At 48.2% G+C, this 23,131-nt stretch overlaps 1 protein-coding gene across 1 annotated transcript in view; it reads right to left on the minus strand.

Moving 5' to 3' along the window:
* Window positions 1-6,285, minus strand: part of ABR (ABR activator of RhoGEF and GTPase) — a 381,486-nt gene extending 375,201 nt beyond the window's left edge. The window contains exon 1 of the mRNA XM_083172282.1: window positions 5,314-6,285. Coding sequence (XP_083028408.1) covers window positions 5,314-6,094 — 781 coding nt within the window. The 5' untranslated portion in view covers window positions 6,095-6,285. The remainder of the gene's footprint in view (window positions 1-5,313) is intronic.
* Window positions 6,286-23,131: the final 16,846 nt, after the last annotated feature.

The raw sequence follows: 23,131 nt of genomic DNA on the forward strand, positions 1-23,131 counted from the left end.
GCAAATGAGCGAGCGCTTCACCAATGTAGTATCCTTAATATAGGTGTATGGTATCCATGTTCATAATACCCATAAAGAAGAAACCTAAAAACCCCTAACCATATCACTGTACCTTTTACACATAAAGGCTTAATAACTAGAGTGGTAGACAAGGTGAACTTGTGGGAGGAGGGATACTGCCTCTTTGGAATTCCCGTAGCAGGTGAGTCCTTGAAATACCCAATAGGGGTACACCCGTATGATGCGAGACCAAGAAGAAACACTGAAATAGTTTATTAAAACTAAAAGGTACACTAGCACATGATTTTAAAACAGACTATTTATATTTCCTGTAATCTTCGTTATCCAAGATTCTATGTACACCTCCCAAAAGAGTCTAAATATAAACATATGAACAGCGCTTGGGTTTCACTGAACAGACAATAGGACACAAATTTAGTAAATTCAAACGTTTGTTTATTCTTTAAAAAAAGATAAGCATATTTCCAAAAACTCCTTGTTCATGAACATATAAGAAAGTGATATTCACAATAAAGTTTTTCTTGCCTATAGCTCCCAATGGGTGTTTAGATTAGTATAAGTGGTGGTAAGACATCTGTATTTTGTGGGGTTTACTTATCCCTTGATCCAGTAGTATAGATGGTAATAATACTTTTGTTTTAAGCAGTGTAAATGTGTTCAAGACAACTCTAGATTCCGCTAACAAGGGTCATATAACATATAAACAAGTTGAGCAGTTCCGGTTAATTACCCAGCAAGATACTGGTAAATTTCACTTAAGCCCCGTACACACGGGGGAGATATATTGCTAGCAATACATTGCCGAGCAATATATTGCTCAGTTTCTCCATATCTGGTCGCTGATGAGAAGGAACCTCTGCCGGGCGGTGCCGAAGAGGTAATCAACTGGTCGCAGGAGCAAGCTAACTCCTGCGACCAGCGATTAGAATGGGGCTGAAAACGGGAGCACGCACCCAGTGATTTATCGCCAGGGCACACTCCCATCACTGGCAATATGGTCGCCAGTGACCATATTCCCAGCGATGTCAGCACCTATCACCCCCGTGTGTACACAGCTTTAGATAAATCAGGTCTATCAGAACTTCTGTGTCAGGTGATTAAAGACACATGACCCGCATGTTGAAATTATATAGTGGTTTGTTTTTGTCTTTTTTTACACCATTTCATGGTTATTATTTCCATGAACTACATTTATTTGTTTATATATGTCAGTCTCCTATGCGCTCAAATTATTTAGAGTGTATAATGTTTATTATATATAGGATTTCAATGAATGTTGTGAATTTCCACACTCCTATCTGGGGCACATGGCCCAATGAAGAGGGGTATAAAAACAGCTTCCAGGGACTCCAAAATGTCCCACTGCTCCTGAGGAAGGTGATATTGCGTTGAGCTTATACGGATCAGTCTACTCTCTGTCCTTCATTTGGTTCCAGACAGACGACATCCAGTCTTTCACCAGGTGGTCACAACCAATCGTCCTTGACTGCCATCTAAGCAAGAAGCTCTTGCTAATTCTGGATGTATTTTCAAGGACTCTGACCAACACTGGATGACAAATATCTTGCTGGGTAAATAGCCACAACTGCTCACCTTGTTTATAGGTTATATGACCCTTACTACACTGCTTAAAACAACAAAAGTATGATTATCATCTATACCCCTGCACCACGGGATCAAGGGACGAGTGTACCCCTCAAAATACAGAGATCTTGCTGCCACTTACACCAATATAAACATCCATAAAGAGCAATCGGCAAGAAAACCTTTTTATTGTGAATATCATTCTTATATTTATTTCTTAACAGTTTCTTATATAGCGCACACATATTCCGCAGCGTTTTACAGAGTATAGTTGAAGAATCACATCAGTCCCTGCTCCAGTGGAGCTACATCTATATTCCCTACCACATGTACACGCAAACACAGACATTCTAGTGTTAATTTTGTTAGACGCCAATTGACCTACCAGTATATTTTTGGAATGTGGGAGTAAACCGGAGCACCCGGAGGAAACCCACGCAAACACGGGAGCATATACAATTATATGTTCATGAACAAGGAATTTTTAGAAGTGGGCCTCAATATACTTTTTTTTTATTTTTATTTTTATTTATTTAGACTAGGAAAATCTTGACCACATGACAATTTAACGATGCAGCAAAGGGGGCAAAAAAGAAATCTTTGAAATAAAATTAATCTTTAATTCAAGCACCTTCATTATTAAAAATAACACAAACCCTAGAATAGGGGACATTATTGCGGAATGGGATCATTCGTCAGACTGCATTTAGGTCTACAGTCATTAGGTCGACCCCACTAGGTCGACTGGCAGGAAGGTCGACCTGACTTAAGGTCGACATGGGCCAAGGTCGACATGACTTAAGGTCGAATTTGCATAAAGGTCGACATGAGGAAGGTCGACTGGTCATAAGGTCGACGTGGGTTTTTCACTGTTTTTTGATCCGAATGTCGACACAGTCGACATGGACACAGTTGGCAATGAGAATCGGACCCTCGCATCGCTTCAGGGGGGAGGAGGAGACGCAGGGGGACACTGGCAGCCACCGGGATGTGACGGAGACCACATCAAAGGTATCGCGGGGGTCTCCGTCACCGCAACCTGATGCTAGCCGCATATGTTAGTACATATGCGGCAGCATCGCGGCGGCTGCCAGGCGAAGGGCGGCGATGTATATTATTACATCTCGCCCCTAGTCATATAAACAGCTGAAATAGTGTGCAATTTTTTTTTTATTTTTTTTTAAAGGTGTAGGTGTTAAGGGCAGGATGTGCAATGATGAAAATCCCAGTTTTACCGCATTTTAAAATTTACTAAAACCCGGCCGCACCGTCTTCGGAGGGCAGGGTATGGGGATGTGGGACCATTTGTAGACAACAAGTAGATAGACAGCCAAAAGGTCGACAGCGCCAAAAGGTCGACAGCGCCAAAAGGTCGACAGCGCCAAAAGGTCGACAGCGCCAAAAGGTCGACAGCGCCAAAAGGTCGACATGGTTTTTTTCACTGTTTTTTTGGCCAAAATGTCGACACGGTCGACATGGACACAGTTTGAAGTGAACCGCAGCCCCTCGCATCGCTCGCTGCGCTCGGCACACTATTTTATTCTCCCACCACGCCCTAGTGGATAGTAGGGAATGAATTACCGCCTGTCGGCACATGTCGGCTCAAAAAACAGTGAAAAAAACCATGTCAACGTTTTGACTGTCGACCTAGACACTGTCGACCTAGACACTGTCGACCTAGACACTGTCGACCTAGACACTGTCGACCTAGACACTGTCGACCTAGACACTGTCGACCTAGACACTGTCGACCTAGACACTGTCGACCTAGACACTGTCGACCTAATGGCACGTCGACCTAATGGCACGTCGACCTAATGGCACGTCGACCTAATGGCACGTCGACCTAATGGCACGTCGACCTAATGGCTATCTATCTACTTGTTGTCTACAAATAGTCCTGATACCAGGGTATGGCCACCTTTGGCGATACCCTATACTTCTATCGCCGCCAGCACCCTCTCCCCTGTCCTCCGTGCTGCTCCTCCTCCCCCAGCAGCATGTCACAGCCCGGGATGTCCTTCCGGCTGCAGCGGGGAGGAGAAGGAGATGCCGGGGACACAGCAGAGCCCAGGAGGAGACAGACACCCCCATTACAGGTATCGCGGAGGGCCTCCATCATGGCACCATAATGCCAGCCGCATATGTTAGTACATATGCGCTAGCATCGCGGCGGCGATGTATATTAATACATTCCGCCCTAATTCAAACCTTAACATGTCTTTATAGTACTTTTTATACGCTAACACACACACTAAACCAAGAGTCGACAACCCACAACGTTTTTTTAAATGGTACCAGCATGTCAGCCCTCTCCATTCGCACTGAACCTGCATTCCCCACTGCGGAGACCTTTTTTTGGTGAAACAGACCATGCCCAAATGGAAGGGTGGTGTGCATGCCCCCCCAAAAATAAAAAATAACTCATCAGCAGCCTGTGATTTGAGTGTGGAACAGAAGATCTACGCTACAGTAATTTGGTTGACATTAAACAAGTAGTCACCAAATGCTCGTCATGCATTAAGTCTACAGGGTCAAAAGGTCGGCATAAGTTTTTTTTCCACATTTTTTGGGGGTCAAATGTTGTACGTTTGGGAATATGGGACACCATCAGCAAAAATATATACCATCATGGGCTCACTTCACTCATCATTCTTCAGGCCAATGAGCTTCCCTCCGCAGCACAGGTTGAGGAATCTGTCACGGGTCCCTCCCAGCATGCCCCTCGGTCATCACCAAGGACAGCTCTTTAGCTGTCCTTTGTGTTACTAATTGCATATATTAGTTCATATGTGATTAGTATGAATGCAATGTGTGGCGGGATGCACAGGCGAAGTTTAGTGCCTCACGCCCACAATGCAATGCTGCTGTACACACTGCAAGATCCACTGTATGAAAGCACGATATACATCGTTATCTGCTGCATTCACGGTCATCAGCATTGGTCAGCCCATTTGATGTGCAGCACCCAAGGTGGGACGACCCGGTTGAGGGCAGAAACTCAGTCACAGGTATACAGTGAGCGATACGGATAATATATATCTCCTAATGTGTACCCCATATGAGGCTACGTACACAACACAGTTGTGTTCCTGCCCAAAAGATCATGCTGCACAACACATTGGTACAATTTTGCAATCTAATGCTTGCCGATATAACGTTAACGATATGCACAATACCAATAGTCTAGTCTCAATATTAAGATGCACGCTCCCCCATACATGCCTTTACCGCCATCTGTACATCCAGCTCAATGTTGACTATATCATCAACAACTACATGTAGGAGTGGGGAGCGGGTGACAAATTCATTGAACAAATCATCTACTGTGTCCCCAGTATAACATGCCATGATGCATGTTCCCTGTCTGGGGTGACGCTGTCTGCTGTGGTGTTTCTAGCACAGGTTTGCATATCAGTGCTGATATACAGACCACACTGTGCTAGAAACACTACAGCAGACAGCGACACCCCAGGAAGGGAAGAGGAACTGCATGGGTTTTCAAAGATAGCGGGTGCTAAAATGAACACTATATACCCAGCTGAAGCACCATCTAGACCAGTGATTGCTAACCTGATGCTGGGATGTGTAGATCATCAGCTGGAGTGTCAAGGTTAGCCATCACTGCTCTATACTATGCTAGTGCAGTGACACCTGATGCCTGCTATGGCACCAGTTTCTGGCAGCACAGATATAAATGGGACTTACCCAAAGAATCGTTATCCTCCCGGTCTGAGCTTAGGTAGCCATTGCTGCTCCTCTCCGGAGAGCTGTGCCTGGGCGAGTCCTCTCCGGGCACCTGTAACAGGTGTCTCCTTGGCAGGATGGCCTTCTCCGGTACCTGCTCCCCGGGGAGCTCCTCCAGCTGCGGAAGCAGGTTGGCCAGCACGAAGCTAACGGAGCTGCCCTCTTCGTCATCGAAGTCCCGGTCTGGCACAGGTGACAGCGGGAAGAGTGCAGTCGAGGGCACAGGTGGCAGCAGGATGAAGGTGGACGAGGGCACAGGTGGCAGCGGGCTGAAGGTGGCAGGGAGCACAGGTGGCAGCGGGATGTGGACGGCCGGGGGCACAGGTGGCAGCGGAATGAGGGCGGCCGGGGGCACAGGTGGCAGCGGGATGAGGGCGGCCGGGGGCACAGGTGGCAGCGGGATGAGGGCGGCCGGGGGCACAGGTGGCAGCGGGATGAGGGCGGCCGGGGGCACAGGTGGCGATGCGGGGAACTGTCTGACGGACACCCGCTTTGGAGGGGGTGGAGGGGGCACCTTGGAGCGCTGCCGGGGCACGGGTCTGTTCCCCCGGGACAGGGCGCTCTCCAAGTACAGGACTTTAAATTTCTCCTCAGCCAGGACTTGTTGCAGCCGCCGGAGGTTCTCCCTACAGCGCTCCAGCTCCTGTCTCATGTTCTCCGCCGTGCTTAGGTCCATCACCGGAGCCTCCTCTCCGGGGAACTCCGACTGCCAGTGACGCTCGAACTCCCGGGGATCCCACATTTCTGTAGCCCCAGTAATAGCTAGGGGCCCCCGGGCACAGAGCCGGGGCTAAGGTGGGTAACTGATTCCCCGTTCAGATCAGGCTGGGGAGCGTCACTCAGTCCTCCGCACCGGTAACCCCGCAGCCCCAGGTGCCGCACACGGCTGCACGCACAAACTTTCTTACAGCAGCAGCAGCAGGGCTTCCGTCTGGCGGGTGGGGTGGTACACCCGTGACATCACCGACACGCCCGCCAGTACACACTAGAGTCAGGCGGAGCTAGCCCAGCCAGAATCAGATAAATACACAGCTGCAGAGCTGCCAGGGTGAGAGGTGCCCCTGTGCCCGCCGACAGGGCGAGAGCTGCTGTATAAGGTGGCTATAACATAGCTATTGGGAAAAAAATTGTAAAAAAAAAAAATAACCTGGATAGATAGATTACATAGCTAGATATTAGAGATAGAGAATATTGGAAAAGCTGCTCCCTGCCAGTGGTAATGCCTATAATACAATTGCTTGCACACTTAAGGCCGCCATCCACTAGTGTGACATGGCCACTTTTTATGCGATCCCATGAAAAGTGACTCATCGCATGTCATTATCCTGCAATGCAAGGCGCATTCCTGTGCACCTTGCATCGCGGTCGCAGATCCTATGGGCTGCCATAAATATTCGTCGCACTTCGTAGCCCTTGCTAGGATCACATACAATACATTGTATGCAAAAGGACGGCATAAAATTTATCATATGCAATCTTACTACCCGGTAGCTGCCAGGTGAGTTGGTGGGGTATTGCATGCGACATACCCCATGAGTTTAAAAAAAACTCAGGAGCCTGAGGTGTGCTCCCTACCACCAGTGCTGTGCCTTAACACGTGCATAGGGGGTTGTGCGATCAAGTGGGCTTTCTCCCGAGGGAGAAGGGCCCCGTGTTTCCCCTAACCCCTCTCAACCATAAGGCCGAAGAGGGGAAAATAGGCATCGGTGGGTCCTCTTCGCCGAAGCTTAGAGAGCCCCTTTTTCCTCAACCCCCGGAAGGGTTAGGACCCGCATTAGACTTCCCTCCGCCTTGCGGCTCAAGGTCGTCCTCGAGGGGACCGAAGCTCTCCCCAAAAGGATGAGAGCTTCGGCACATTGGGGAAATGGAAGGACCTTAAGGGTCAACCACACTACCCCAAAAAAAACGTGACAAAGCTACAAAAAACAAGGATCATGAAAAGTGACGAACGTGAGAGGGGAAGATAAATAAATAATAAAGAGACCCCAGCCAGAAGGCCGGGGTGGGGGTGTGAAAAATTGTCCTACTCCATCCAAAAGAATACCCGAGGGATGATCAGACTGTTTTTGGAGAGGGCCGCGGCAGCTGCATGACATCACAAACAGCTGCTGCAACCAAAAAGATGGCGGCCCTGCACCTCACTTCGCAGTTACGGTATCATTAGAGCACTCCACTATACAGAAAAGTGCTCACATAATAGTGTTGCAATAACAAAACTTTGATATTGCCTTAGGAGGTGGGACCCAGCATGCGGGGCAGCCTACCGTGCGCTGGACCCCCCCATGCTACCGCCAGCATTTGTAGTTTTGTGAATCTTTGTAAATCTAATATCTTCTAGAAGGTGCTAAATAAATAAGTAGATTCTGATTGGATGCTATTGGCAACATCCCATCTTAGTAAATTAACCAAGCAAACTATGCTACTCTCAGGGACGTGCAGTCAGGGGAGGCAGGGGAGGCAGTGCCTCCCGGGATGCGGTTAATTTCCCGGCGGTCGGGATCCCGGCGGTCGGAATCCCGACACTGGAATCCCGACCGCCGAAATCCCGAAACTTTCTCCCTCCGTGGGTGTCCACGACACCCATAGAGGGAGAATAAAATAGCGTGCCGAGCGTAGCGAGGCACCGGGCCCGCTGCGTGGCGAGCGCAGCGAGCCCGCAAGGGGGGGCGATCCATGTCCCCCCCTTGTCGGGATTTCGGCGGTCGGGATTCCAGTGTCGGGATTCCGACCGCCGGGATCCCGACCGCCGGGAAATCATATCGGATCCGTGCCTCCCCTGTAATAATTGATTAAAAAAACATAAAAAGATATTTATAACACATATACTGTGTAATAAATATCTTATTTGTATTTTTTCAATAAATTATGAGGTGAGACACTGTGTGGGGAGGCTGTAAGGCAGCGGGAGCTGTGCCTCCCGCTGACCATTGAAAACTGTCAGCAGCGGGGGGCGAGGCTAAGCCATGGGGAGCAAAAGTGGCTGCAAAGCCCATTGAAAATCAATGGGGAAGCGGCATCTACACATCTGCCTCAGTGACAGGGAAGTCACTGAGGCAGATGTGATAGGACAGTGGATTAGGCTGTCACACACTGACAGCCTGTATCCGCTGTCACTGAGTGCAGTGTGGGAACGTGTGGTGCTGGCAGAACCCTGCAGTGCCTGTCCTTGCCCTCCCTCCCTCTACGGTTATCCCTGCTTAATGAATGTAATGCTGGTGGTGGCAGAGATGGGAACCCTGCAGCACCGCCATTCCCCTCCCACCCCCGCTCATCCTTGTTTCTGTGCTGGCGGGCGCCGCTGCTTCTGTCAAGCTATGACAGACAGCAGCGCTGGGGAACTAGACAGCGGCGCTGGGGAACTAGACAGCGGCCGTCCTTCCCCTCCCTCCCCCGCTTGTCCTTTTATTCTGTGCTGGTGGGCGCCGCTGCTTCTGTCAAGCTATGACAGACAGCAGCGCTGGGGAACTAGACAGCGGCGCTGGGTAACTATACAGCGGCCGTCCTTCCCCTCCCTCCCCCGCTCGTCCTTTTATTCTGTGCTGGCGGGCGCCGCTGCTTCTGTCAAGCTATGACAGACAGCGGCGCTGGGGACTATACAGTGGCCGTCTTTCCCCTGCCTCCCCGCTGGGGAACCCTGCAGTTCCCATCCTTCTGCTTCCTCCCCGCTGGGGAACACTGCAGTGCCCGTCCTTCCCATTCTTCCTTTGGTCCCTGCTTAAGGGACTCTTACCAAGCTGTGGCTTCTCCCATTACTCAAAAGCACTGGAAGCCAGGGTGATAATGTGGCATAATGTGATATGGGCATTACAGTGTGCGGCATAATGTGTTAGGGGCATTACATTACAATTATGTGGCTACGTCCCTTCCCCATGAAGCCACACACTTAAAATGTTTTCACTATGGGGGGGCACCAATTCCCTCTCCGGTGCAGGGTACCAAAATGTCTAGTTAGGGCACTGGCGGTACCCATTCCCCTTTCGCAAAAGCGCCTGCCTCACCTGTCATTAACCTCACCGCACGTCACTGGCTACTCTGAGGATCTCAGTGAAAACCTGGTCAAAAACGGTTAAGAGGTTCTAGAGTTAATTCCTGGGTGTTGAGAGCCACGCCGGGCCCCAGCAAAGAATGGGGCAGGAGAATGTGACCTAAAAAGGTCCATGTCCCCTAAAAACAATACAATACAAAAAAATAATAATTATGGCCCACGCTCTCCACAAGTAATCCAAGGGGCAGGCGGAGAGTGCAGGGAAGTGCTCTCATTTCCTACCATGATTTTAGTAAGGGGGTACTACTTCCCACAAGCAAGGATGTGTGGATGCCATCTTCCCAGATGTTATATCACCTGGAAGCTAGAGCTGGCCTTAAGTTTAAAATCAGGAATTGATCAGTGGATTCGGGCTAGGGATGGACATCGTTGCCATTGCCATCGATGGTTGCCATCGATGGCAATTCGGCAACTGGCCATCGATAGTGCTTAACTATGCAATGAATGACCATCAATATTTTTACATATCGATGGTTATCCATTGTGTTTGATTGATTGGCCTGTGGGCCAATCAAAAACATGGGGGTGGGGCTTCATGGGTGTCAGGGGGCGGAGCTATGCTCCGTGTCCCAGCACTTTAAAAAAAAAAAAAAAAAGCAAAACATCGTTTTGCTATTCCATTGATGGAGGAAAATCATCTGGTACTCCCCCATCGATGGCAAAAGTATTCGACATCGGCCATGAACCATCGATGATTTCGAATCATCGATGGTCGATGGCCATCCCTAATTCGGGCTCCCATTGGGCTACTCCAGCAAAATGGGCCCAGGTAAATAGAACCCCCCCACACACACACAGACACATACCATACCTCCCAACATTGTACACTGTACAGCCTTGAAGAGTGACCCTCACACACATACACACACAAAACCATGGCCACTGATGTTATCACAAACATACATACAAATGATCACGTTTATAACTTTATTAATAGTTTAGATTTAGTATGGAATGCAATTTTGTCAAATGGTATTTGATATATTAAAATGCCCACTACATATAGCGCGCTTAGAAAAACACTTTGCTAACCTCATAGACTGTCCCTTCTTGTGAGGAAAGGACCAGAGCTGTATATTTGTATACTTAGGGGAGAGACAGCTGCAGTCCCTGGGCTGTAGCGCCAACCAAGGAGTGCAGGAAAGGGGATCATACAGCACATATATCTCTTTTCTGCAACAATTCTGATGGCATCTGTCCCAATGGGGTATGGTATAAGTCACCGACAGTCTGGATTCCGACGGTCATTTCTCCGACATCGGAATCCCAACTGTCAAGCTATGACAGACAGCGGCGCTGGGGACTATACAGTGGCCGTCTTTCCCCTGCCTCCCCGCTGGGGAACCCTGCAGTTCCCATCCTTCTGCTTCCTCCCCGCTGGGGAACACTGCAGTGCCCGTCCTTCCCATTCTTCCTTTGGTCCCTGCTTAAGGGACTCTTACCAAGCTGTGGCTTCTCCCATTACTCAAAAGCACTGGAAGCCAGGGTGATAATGTGGCATAATGTGATATGGGCATTACAGTGTGCGGCATAATGTGTTAGGGGCATTACATTACAATTATGTGGCTACGTCCCTTCCCCATGAAGCCACACACTTAAAATGTTTTCACTATGGGGGGGCACCAATTCCCTCTCCGGTGCAGGGTACCAAAATGTCTAGTTAGGGCACTGGCGGTACCCATTCCCCTTTCGCAAAAGCGCCTGCCTCACCTGTCATTAACCTCACCGCACGTCACTGGCTACTCTGAGGATCTCAGTGAAAACCTGGTCAAAAACGGTTAAGAGGTTCTAGAGTTAATTCCTGGGTGTTGAGAGCCACGCCGGGCCCCAGCAAAGAATGGGGCAGGAGAATGTGACCTAAAAAGGTCCATGTCCCCTAAAAACAATACAATACAAAAAAATAATAATTATGGCCCACGCTCTCCACAAGTAATCCAAGGGGCAGGCGGAGAGTGCAGGGAAGTGCTCTCATTTCCTACCATGATTTTGGTAAGGGGGTACTACTTCCCACAAGCAAGGATGTGTGGATGCCATCTTCCCAGATGTTATATCACCTGGAAGCTAGAGCTGGCCTTAAGTTTAAAATCAGGAATTGATCAGTGGATTCGGGCTAGGGATGGACATCGTTGCCATTGCTATCGATGGTTGCCATCGATGGCAATTCGGCAACTGGCCATCGATAGTGCTTAACTATGCAATGAATGACCATCAATATTTTTACATATCGATGGTTATCCATTGTGTTTGATTGATTGGCCTGTGGGCCAATCAAAAACATGGGGGTGGGGCTTCATGGGTGTCAGGGGGCGGAGCTATGCTCCGTGTCCCAGCACTTTAAAAAAAAAAAAAAAAAGCAAAACATCGTTTTGCTATTCCATTGATGGAGGAAAATCATCTGGTACTCCCCCATCGATGGCAAAAGTATTCGACATCGGCCATGAACCATCGATGATTTCGAATCATCGATGGTCGATGGCCATCCCTAATTCGGGCTCCCATTGGGCTACTCCAGCAAAATGGGCCCAGGTAAATAGAACCCCCCCACACACACACAGACACATACCATACCTCCCAACATTGTACACTGTACAGCCTTGAAGAGTGACCCTCACACACATACACACACAAAACCATGGCCACTGATGTTATCACAAACATACATACAAATGATCACGTTTATAACTTTATTAATAGTTTAGATTTAGTATGGAATGCAATTTTGTCAAATGGTATTTGATATATTAAAATGCCCACTACATATAGCGCGCTTAGAAAAACACTTTGCTAACCTCATAGACTGTCCCTTCTTGTGAGGAAAGGACCAGAGCTGTATATTTGTATACTTAGGGGAGAGACAGCTGCAGTCCCTGGGCTGCAGCGCCAACCAAGGAGTGCAGGAAAGGGGATCATACAGCACATATATCTCTTTTCTGCAACAATTCTGATGGCATCTGTCCCAATGGGGTATGGTATAAGTCACCGACAGTCTGGATTCCGACGGTCATTTCTCCGACATCGGAATCCCAACTGTCAGGAGCCTGACCGGGGTAATGAGCGCATTGAAGCCCCTTGCAGGCTTGCTGCACTCCCCACCTATTCTATTCTCCATTGGAATCCTTACTGTTGGTCACTTATCCGGCATCCGTCCTAATGGCAACAGCACCTTATGCATGCACTTTAGGAGATTTCAGAAATTTTCAAGAATGTGCATCACTACTCTTGTGAAGAAGTACCATGTACTTTATTTGGGGATTTGATTGAACTTATTCATCATTTTATGTTGTTACTTATTCTTATAGAAGCCTCTTTGTTCTTTTTTAATACTATTGTTTTCAGTTGGACCACTTTTACATTCAGATTTCCTGCAGTAAAGGCCCATACAAACTGGGCAACTTTGAGCTGAAAGCAGCTCAGTTTTGCCATTTGAGCTTTCAGCTCAAAAACCATGCAAGATACAGTGCCTCATACTTCTCTTTGTATCTACTACAGTTCATATAGTTTGAACAGCTCTTATGAGTATCATAGAGTGGGATGTACTATGACAAAAATGTGGTTAACACCCCCCCCCCCCCCCCCCCCCCGTTTTACTGCATTTTCAAATTTACTAAAACCCGGTCTTTGGGTGTCGATACCATACAGAATCCTATGGGCTTCTATCGCCACCCCCTTCCCGACGTCCGCACCCCCCTCCCTTGTCCTCCGTGCTGCTCCTCCTCCCCCAGCAGCATGTCACAGCCAGGGATTTCCTTCCGGCTGCAGGGGGAGGAGGAGATGCCGGGGACGCCTCAAAACCCAGGAGGTGACGGAGACACCTTACAGGTACCTTACAGGTAATGTGCAAGCCACATTACAGGTATCGCGGGTGGCCTCCGTCACCACACCGCGATGCATGCCGCATATGTTAGTACATATGCGCTGGAATCACGGTGGCCGGGCGGCGAGGGGTGGCGATGTATATTAATACATCGCGCCCATGGTCTGGAAACTATTGGTCCTCTTTTCTCCATTTGCACTTCAGTCTTCAGGTGGATTGTGTCAGCCCATACTTTACTACTTTTGAAAACACTTTTCAGGGAGACTATAGTTGGTAGTAGAATTTTGCACAGCGCTCTACTGAGGGGGCGTGTCATGCTCCACCCAAAGGGCGTGTCTAGTTCCATATATGGAGAGATGGTGAATGTGGCACCTAGAAGCCTGGCTGTGTACCACCAGGTGGCCTTTCTCAAGACACACAGCAATTGACGTCTTCACAGCATGAGGTTCAGGATGCTGTGAAGACGTCAATTGCTGTGTGTCTTGAGAAAGGCCACCTGGTGGCCGAAACGTAGACCTACACCCTTTTCTGTGACTGGTAATGTACCAATAAATTTTACATGATGAGACGCTGGTGAGTGCCCTTATTGGATTTAATTGATCCTACCCTGCTCTATATTTGGGACACATCTGTGTTGCCTTAAAGGAGCACCCCTCATTATTTTTCAAAGCTGGCTGGGAGTGCGGAACCTCGAAATATATATATATATATATATATATTTTTACACATCATTTGTTACTTGGGATTTAGTATTGAATCCCGGCGGACGGGATCCCGGCGTTCAGAATCCCGACGCCGGAATCCCGACAGCCGAAATGCCGACAAGGGGGGGACGTGGATCGCCCCCCCTTGCGGGCTCGCTGCGCTCGCCACGCAGCGGGCCCGGTGCCTCGCTACGCTCGGCACGCTATTTTATTCTCCCTCCAGGGGTGTCGTGGACACCCCAGGAGGGAGAAAGTGTCTGCATTTCGGCGGTCGGGATTCCGGCGTCGGGATTCTGAACGCCGGGATCCCGACCGCCGGGATCTTAACTGCATCCCGTTATTTGAATTTATATAACAAATGTGAACAACGTTGGCATTTTTAGTGGATATTTTGAACATCTCTCACAGAAATAAGAGGAAACAGTGTACCAGCGTCCAATAAACAAACAAAAGAAAACAGAAACAGATGTTGGCACTCAAGGGGTTAATAACATGAGCAATATGGGGCACTTTCTGAATCCATAGTGTATATAGTTGTGAGCAGCTCTGGAACCAGATTTACTACCTTACACCACACATGGGTGTTCCCCACTGAGGGGATGACACCAAATTACTGACTTTGCTGGCCATTGGGTTGGGACAGAACCCCGAAAAAGGGCTGTTGTGCAAAAATTGGGACAGTTTTGAGTTGTTGCCAAGTATCTGTACCTTTCTGCGCATATGGGTTTACCCTTTTGCTTCAAAATTTAGGGGTAGATGTATGAAGCAGCGATAAAGGAGGAGAAGTGAGCGAGAGGAGAAGTGGCCCATGGCAACCAATCAGCACGGAAGTAACATCTATAATTTGTATAATATAAAATTATACAGAGCAGCTGATTGGCTGCCATGGGCACACTTCTCCTCCCTTATCACTGTTTCATACATCTACCCCTCAGTGAGTTGTTTTAGTCTCTCACAGCTACAGCGGCATGGTGCTACCCCCCATCCCCGCGGCCGCACACTGTATCCCACAACCGGCGTCCCCCCAGCCAGGCACGCACAACACACAGTGCAGCCTGCAGAGCACCGAGCTTAGGATACAGAGGGGCTCGGCACTCTGCAGGCTGCACTGTGTGTGTGCACTGCTCGTCTCAGGCAGGAGGAGGAAGGCGTTGTCCCGTGTACGGGGGGGGCTGGGGGTTAGTGGGCGGGCTGCAGGCGGGGGCCGGACTGAAGGTCAGTCCCAGGTCCCAAGACTCCTAGTGGCGGCCCTGATTGGGAGAGCTGTCCTTTGCGTTACTAATAACATTTCTAGGTAGGTTATTAATGCTGATAAGTTGCAGGACGCATCACGTAGCAGATGCAATACATAATACATACCGTCCTTACTGCCTAGATTAAAACAGCTGTGCTTACAGGTGTGCTGTGTTTTGTCTTTCAAATTTGAATTAAAAAAGCTTCATAATAATAAATAAATAAATAACATCTGTGATTGTTTCAGTGAGTAAGGGGCAGATTTATTAAGCTTGGAGAAGAGATAAACTGGAGAGATAAAGTGGAGAAAAGGTAAAAGGAGATAAAGCACCAGCCAATCAACTCCCAACTGTCTTTTTCAAACACAGCTGATTGGCTGGTGCTTTATCTCCTTTTACCTTTTCTCCGCTTTATCTCCAGTTTATCTCTTCTCCAAGCTTAATAAATCTGCCCCTAAATGCATAAAAAGGACATTTTAATAAACCATCGAAAAAAATCGTATATAGATTATTACAAAAACTGTATAGTACTTGTTGTGTGGAATGGTCGTCCTGGGGGCTGATGAGAAAAAAAAGTCTTACAATACAATAGCAGCACACTCATACAATAAGGTCAGAGCTGTATGGAAGTCAATGGCCCTTATTCTAGTTCGTGCGGTACGGCCCGCGTGCGGCCGTACCGCCGATGTTTTTACACTGCACATGCGCAGAGGTCAATCTGCGCATGTGCAGCCCCCTTCGCCGCAGACGGATTTCGTCCGCCGCAAAGGGGGCGTATAGGGGCGTGAGAGGCATCATGCCCTCATTTCCCTATGTGTACGCCCCGCGTTTCATGGGCGTTCCCATGCAAACGCGGGGCGTATGCATGGTAATGAGGCCATGACGCAACTCATGGGGGCGGAAAGCTGACGTCGCCGGATGTCAGCTTTCAGCCCCCATACAAGCTACCACACGGACGATTGTCCGTGTGGTCTCAGCTTGCGGGAGCTGCCGCGGCGTGCGGACCTGCCTTCGATGGTCGACGACCATCGAATGCAGGGGGCAGCTCCCACCATGGTGGAGGCGTTGCCTCCACCATTTTTATGCGGATCGCCAGCCGTCCGTGTACGGACGGCCGTGGCGATCCGTAGGGTGGGCGGGGATTGGTTTGTGCGGCCGGAGCCCCGTGTGCGGCTCTGGCCGCACCAACCAGAATAAGGGCCATTATGATCCTGCCATAGCTGATGTATCTCTATATGCCGTTGAACCGTAAATGCTCTTGTGCTTTGTGGGAAACTCTGGATGTACACCACACAGTCTGTGCAGAATGTAACTTGCAAAGTCATCTTACATTATCAACTAGTGTTCATCTTACTATTGAACAAACACTCCAAGCTAATGTCATTATGGGGTCTATATCAATAATCACATGCTCCGTTTGATCTGGGAACGATATTTGCACCCAACATCACATTGCAGTATGTGATTATACTGCCGGCCTGTACAGAGCACCCGTTTTCAGAACCTGTCCCTGCGATGTGCTCCGATTGGTATCAGAACCCCGGCATACATGTATGATCCGCTGACCATGCATGTGTGGCACCCATTGCTAAGTAGGGTTCAGGGGGGACCCAGTTCTGGCTACGTTTGCCTAGGCTACAACTTGCTTATGCCAGCTTCATATGGAATTAGCTGTCTGTATTAAGTTTGCGAATGGATTGCACTCTAGATTTGAGTTCATCTGACTTAAGGCCCATACACACTGGTCGACTTTGAGCTGAAAGTCACTCAAAACAGCAGGTTTGAGCTGGCTTTCAGCTCAAAGCCGCCCAGTGTTTATGCCTCAGCGGTGAGCGCTGCTGCGCGCTCCCGCAACATCGCTGGGAAAGGACGCTCATCTGCTGGTTATACCAGCAGATGAGCGGCTTTCAGGACGGCTTTGCATAGCGCTCCGCTATGCAACGCCGGCCTCCCCCCCTCCGTCGGCGCCGGGCAGCGGTAAAGTCGCTCAATGTGTATGCACTGAGCGGCTTTCCCCGCAGCGATGACAGCAGTCATCACTGTCCATACACGCTGGGCATATTTGCCCAGTGTGTGTGGACCTTTAGAAATGGAGGGGTTACAGTAGATATCTCTGATCCGGTCCCTCTGTCATACTGTACATTAGGTTTGTAGTAAATATTTGAGATTAACACCAAAAATGGGTGTTTCAGGGGCATTTGCCGCAAATATTGAATGAGAAATATATATAAATAAATGTGTGTGTGTGTGTGTGCTGGAAAAATGCAAAGGAAAGGAAGAGGGAAAATAGAATATACTTACCTTCCAGCGGCGGCTGCAGACTTTGGGCTTCAGTGCTGACCATGTATCGCCATTGGATATATATGCACACTCCTTCCAAATCTGGGTTACTTTGGGGTGAGTCCATTCTATACGGTCGCAGAAAAGTAGGCGGCACACATAAGGCTCCAAATTTATTAAGAAAAGTGCTGGTGCAGTTTAATGTGTATATATGTATATATATTACAAATTTCGACACCCGCAGGACGCCGATGTCCTAAAATACTTGCAGGGTGAAGCGGCATTCCAGTCATAAAAAAAATACTGAAGGCCAAAACTTGGTAGACAACATTTCAGCACATAATTTTATGTGGTCACCTAAGTTTATCACACCATATACCCCTTATACAAATCATGCAACACAATAGTAACAATATACTGTACTTGCCACATGGAATGTACACATTATGCCACATGGAATGAGCCAAAATTCACACTATGGCACACGGATTGAGTCAAAAATTACCTCATGCCAAACAGACTAAGGCAAAATTAACATTTTGCCACATGGATTGAGCCGAAATACACACCACACCAAATAGATTGATTCGAAATTCACAATATGCTTCACAAACAGGGACATTGCGCTCCAAAGGCGTGCATGAAAAATTTACAACATAATGTCCATTACATGTTAAGCCACACACCATAATTTCCATTATGTATTATGCCAAACACCATAATGCCTATTAAAAATTATGCTACATAAGCACTGCTTACCTACGTGCTAATTGCCAGGGGTTCCATGCTCGTTGCCATGTGGCATTACATGCTCATTGCCAAGGGGGAATACATGCTCGTGTAACTGGGGGACAGCCACCGCTGGGCAGTAGTGACAGCCATTGACAGCCGGGCAGAGAGCGGAGGGCTAAATGGCTGTATTCAGAGCACTGCAGATCCAAGCTATTTGAAATAATACAATTTTCACACCATAAAATGCAGGAACTTACCCAGGAATATGGTCCCAGTATCATGGAGGGGCATTGCTGGTTATATCATTTAACCGGCTTTATCTTCGGAACCAACTCATTTACATGAAACCAGTATCATATTGAATAACTTTTAAGTGGGCTTTGAACTATTTTGGTCACATGAAACTGGGCCATTTGGTTCCAGAGAAATATGCCCTCAAAGAACATGAACAGCCATGAAATTACATTTCAGAAATAAAAAAATCGTGTTATCCACAATAGCTCTGGAACCAATTATCCCATATGAACCTGGTATCAGATTGAAGGCCCAGCTATTTGGGTTTGAATGAGATCAATCTCGGGCTTCTGTGATGTCAGGGGAGAAACTGGAAGCCTTTGGAACTGGGTGGGGGTCGGAATAAGGACACGCTTATTCCGACCCCCACCCAGTTCCAAAGGCTGCCATGTTATCCTATGGGGAAACCGTTCCAGCTTTGCCCGGCGGTATCTCCGGTTCCCGGGGCTGAGCTCGTTGGAAAGCCCCAGTCCTCATCTACAAAATGGGCCTATTTGGAGAGTGGGCCTGGAGCTGTAGCTCCATCAGTTAATCCAGCCCTGACTATACACCATATACTCTATAGTGTTAGATATTAATACTGTATTCCACCTAGTATCCTATATATAAAATACCAATATCTACATGTCCAGGGTCTACAACTCCCTCTCCTGCACTTGCCAGGGCCGTCTTAACAGCAGTGAAGGCCCCTGGGCAAAGCAATGCACTGGAGCCCTTACCCATTCTCCCCTCCTAGGGGTGGGGGGTGCTATCAGCAGCAGCTTTGATGTCCCACAGGTGACAGGGGGTGCCCTATCTTCCACTCAACATGTAGGACCTGGAGCAGTAACTTCTGCTAATTACTCCTTTACTGCACAGGTGGTGGGAGGGTGAACATTAACATGTGGAAGGGGGCACTGAGCTGAATGAAGGGTCCCTTGTAAATGACTTCCAGGGAGGTAGGGGGTGTTTTATACGCAGGGGAGGGTTGGATAATGGAGTGGAATTAATATTCATCATTTTCCGGTGGAAGGGGAGCTTGTTTGACTGCAGATATCGCCATTATCTGTAAATAGATTTCTTAGCCTTCAGTAGTATAAAAACCTAGAGTCCCAACTTTCAGGAGGTGCTGGGAACTTGGGGATCAGAGATCAGGAGCCAGAGCAATCCATTGACAAAAATATAAAACTGTACACCAGACGTTTGGAGCTGGAGCAGGGACCGGCTGCTGGAAGGCTGATATCTCTGGTTCTGGGCATGATAGAGACAAGGCGCTAGTGTTGACAGAAAGGGGAGAGTCACAGCTTTTGGAATATACTCTCAGTTAGAGAGAACCTGAGAAATATGAATGGAAATTGCAATTAACAGGTTGGATGTGGACTGCTGTTTTGAAGTTGGATATCTCCAGTTCCCCAGGGCCGAGTTTCAAAATCCTGCTATGCATGGAAATAGGGGATCCTCAGCTATCAGCATAGGGCTCTTATACACCTGGGGCCCCTAGGCAAGTACCCATTAAGCCCATACGATAAGAAGGCCCTGGCACTTGCTCCAATGTTCTGCATTGAGAGATTGTGGACTGTTTTGGAACCCCCCACTAGAAATCCTGCGTTTGGCACTGAGTTTGTTTGTTTGTATATTTCTTAAACCAGTTTTATTTGCTTTCAAAATACAATGGAAAAAACTTTCCATCGTAATGTTTTTTACTGAAAAACAAATATTGCGTATATGTCATACATTTGTAACAAAGTGAACTATCTCTTTTACCCCTTTCAAACCAGAAAATGCAGGGACTTTCATCCCGGTATTCACACCAGCCTAGATTCCCAGGTCGAATCGGGTCTAGTGCTTGTGTGAATGGGTCCCGAGCCAAAAATCCCAGGACTTTGTCTAGGCATTTCAACCCTGCAGGTTTAAAACACAATCAGGACAGGGACTCGGAAAGGAGCTTATATCTGCAATACTCCTTTTACACCAAAATCCTGGATCCAACCCGGTATTTATAACGCGGTTCCAATCCGGATCAGATCCGGGATGTGCCCCGTTTACACTGCGATGCGACCCAGAATATTCTCAGCCCAGCACCGTTTACACTGCACATGGGTGCAGGGGGCGACTCTTTGAGATAACATCATCTCCAACATTAGTTAAAATCAAGCTGATTCTTTTTGGCATAGGGCAGTGCCACAAGGTGCAGTGCTCTTTGGGTGGCACACCCACAGACTCATCTTCCACTGCAATCCTATTGCCAGGTGCCTGCTGCAATGCATTTGCTGGGCCTGGCTCTTCCTGCTCAACTTCCCTGGCCAGCAGTGGCTCCTATGCCCCAGAACAGCTGTCCATATTCCAGCTACCTATCCTCAACTTCTCCCCAGAGTAGGTCGCTAGCGTTGCTGAGGCATGGAGCGAGACAGCTAGGAATGGGTACTTTCCTTCAATTTGATTCACAGAAGCACCCCTAACTGAGACACCGGAGTCCATGGAATATAGCTGCACCAGAGACTTAGGGCTTTATTCGAGTTCACTCTTTCAGACAAAATCCTTCTTAGATGGACAAAACCATGTGCACTGCAGGGGGGCAGATGTAACTTGTGCAGATCTAATTAGATTTGGGTGGGGTTTTACTTCAAAGTGAGATCTATATTGCAGTGTTAAAATAAAGCAGCCAGTATTTACCCTGCAAAGAATCACCAAAAAATCACCAAATCTATTTCTATCTGCACATGTTACATCTGCCCCCCTGCAGTGCACATGGTTTTGTCCATCTAAGAAGGATTTTGTCAGAAAGAGTGAACTCGAATAAGGCCCTTAACTCCCAGTGGCAATGGAGTCACCTGTCTCTGGGCTCCAAGCCCTAAAGGGGCACCTGCATATTAATCTCTGTGGCATACCCACTGCTGCTGTAGAATTAATTGTCTCTGTCACAGGAGCCCTGCCAACACCTGATATAGGGGACAGGATGGCTCGTGCCTGGTACCGCTCAGCCTGAGCTGCAACAAGCAATGGTGCAACTGCTACTGGACTGTGGTGATGGGATGCTGATTCACTCTACAGACCACTGAATCTTGTGAGTCTGACTCAGATCCACCGGCCGTTTTTTTTTTAAGGTATGGAGGCAATACATTCCAACTTGCCTCTGGACGACTGGGATGAGATTACAATTCTGAGCTGCACCCTTGTCTCAGAGATAACTGGTCCCTGATATAAAACCGCACCTATATTGCAGAGACACCTTGTCCCTGGTATATAGCTGTACCTGAGGTTTGATAGAAAACGTTGGACTTGAAGAATGAGTAAAATTTTAAGCTAAATCCATCTAATTTTCATATTCTGTAATGCGTCTCTGAGCGATTACAGTTGGAACAAATGCACAGGCTTACAGTCAACTACCCAATATGTGACTAGTATTAATAAATATTATATTGGAATTGGATTAACTAGAATTTCATAGGAACAGGTTTATTTAGGACCCTATGGGGGGTATTCAATCTGCTGACGCTATTCCCGATGGGAGAAATAGCAGCGGGGCCCTATTCAATGCTGTCTTCCCTGAAGGAATTGAACAGGGATCTCGGCAGAACATTCTGCCGAGAACAGCCGGGAATTGTCGATCTTCCGGACAAAGCTCAACGATTTCCGTCTGTTTCTCGCGACCACGCCCCCTTTTCAGCACCCGCCAGGCGGGACATTGAATCCCGCCTGCGGTATCGCCGTCGAGCCAGCCGAGAACAGGACAGGGTCACGGCTGTTGGGCCAGCCCAACAGTCGTGACCCAGGATTGAAAATCCCCCTATGGGGGTGATTTAGCATCAGCCTCCAAATAGTGAAAATTGCTATTTGGCGATTTTTGCTATTCTGCTCATGTGCGCACACCTCAGCATACATTCGCTAAGGCATAAATTGTGGTCGCGTTCTGGAAATGTGACTACAATGTTAATGACAGCGGGGAGGGGGTGACGCAGCATTGGGTGAGCAGCGAGCAGAGACAGTCTAGACAAAGAAGGCCTGTCCAGACCATTTTTGGGGTGGTTTGCATCTGCTTCATGACATCACATGCAGCCTCTGTAAGCCAAAATATGGTTCCCCTGCACCAGCCGGCAGGAAGCTACCATAGTTATGTTTGGCCTTGCCATGTACTGGGTGGCCTCCAGCATGTTGATGTTTTGCAATTTTTTTCAGCAAAACTGCAACTGATACTGAATCAGGCCCTATGTAGGATAACAGGATTAATAACAATGTATACTAGACAAAGGTAATTCAGATATAAATGGGCATTGATGTTATAATGTTAAAATTGTGTACAGTATTAGATGATTCTTGCCACATTACTTCACCACAACAAACTACCTGAATTGCTGATATGAGGGTGTCAGGGCTCGGGTCTCTGGTGTTCCCGGCTGTGGCAGCAGTGGGCCAGTGATGGATGCTGGGAACTGGAACATGGGAGGCTTTAGGTATGGGCAGTTCATATATGTATCACTGGCACTGCGGGCACAGCTAGGTGGGGGAATTGACGAGACTCTGATCAGAGGCGCGGAGTCTAACACCACTGACGGTTTTCACTAGGGACCCCCGCAAGGAGGTTTGGACTCCACTGCGTTCAATGGAGAGGTCACGGCCCTCTGACCTGAGTTCCCCACACCTAAAGGAAGTCGATGGCCTAGGAGCCAGAGGAGTGTTGACGACCTGGCAGTCGACATGA

This window comes from Crinia signifera, chromosome 2 (assembly GCF_055691185.1).
Source record: "Crinia signifera chromosome 2, ASM5569118v1, whole genome shotgun sequence".
Lineage (NCBI taxonomy): Eukaryota > Metazoa > Chordata > Amphibia > Anura > Myobatrachidae > Crinia > Crinia signifera.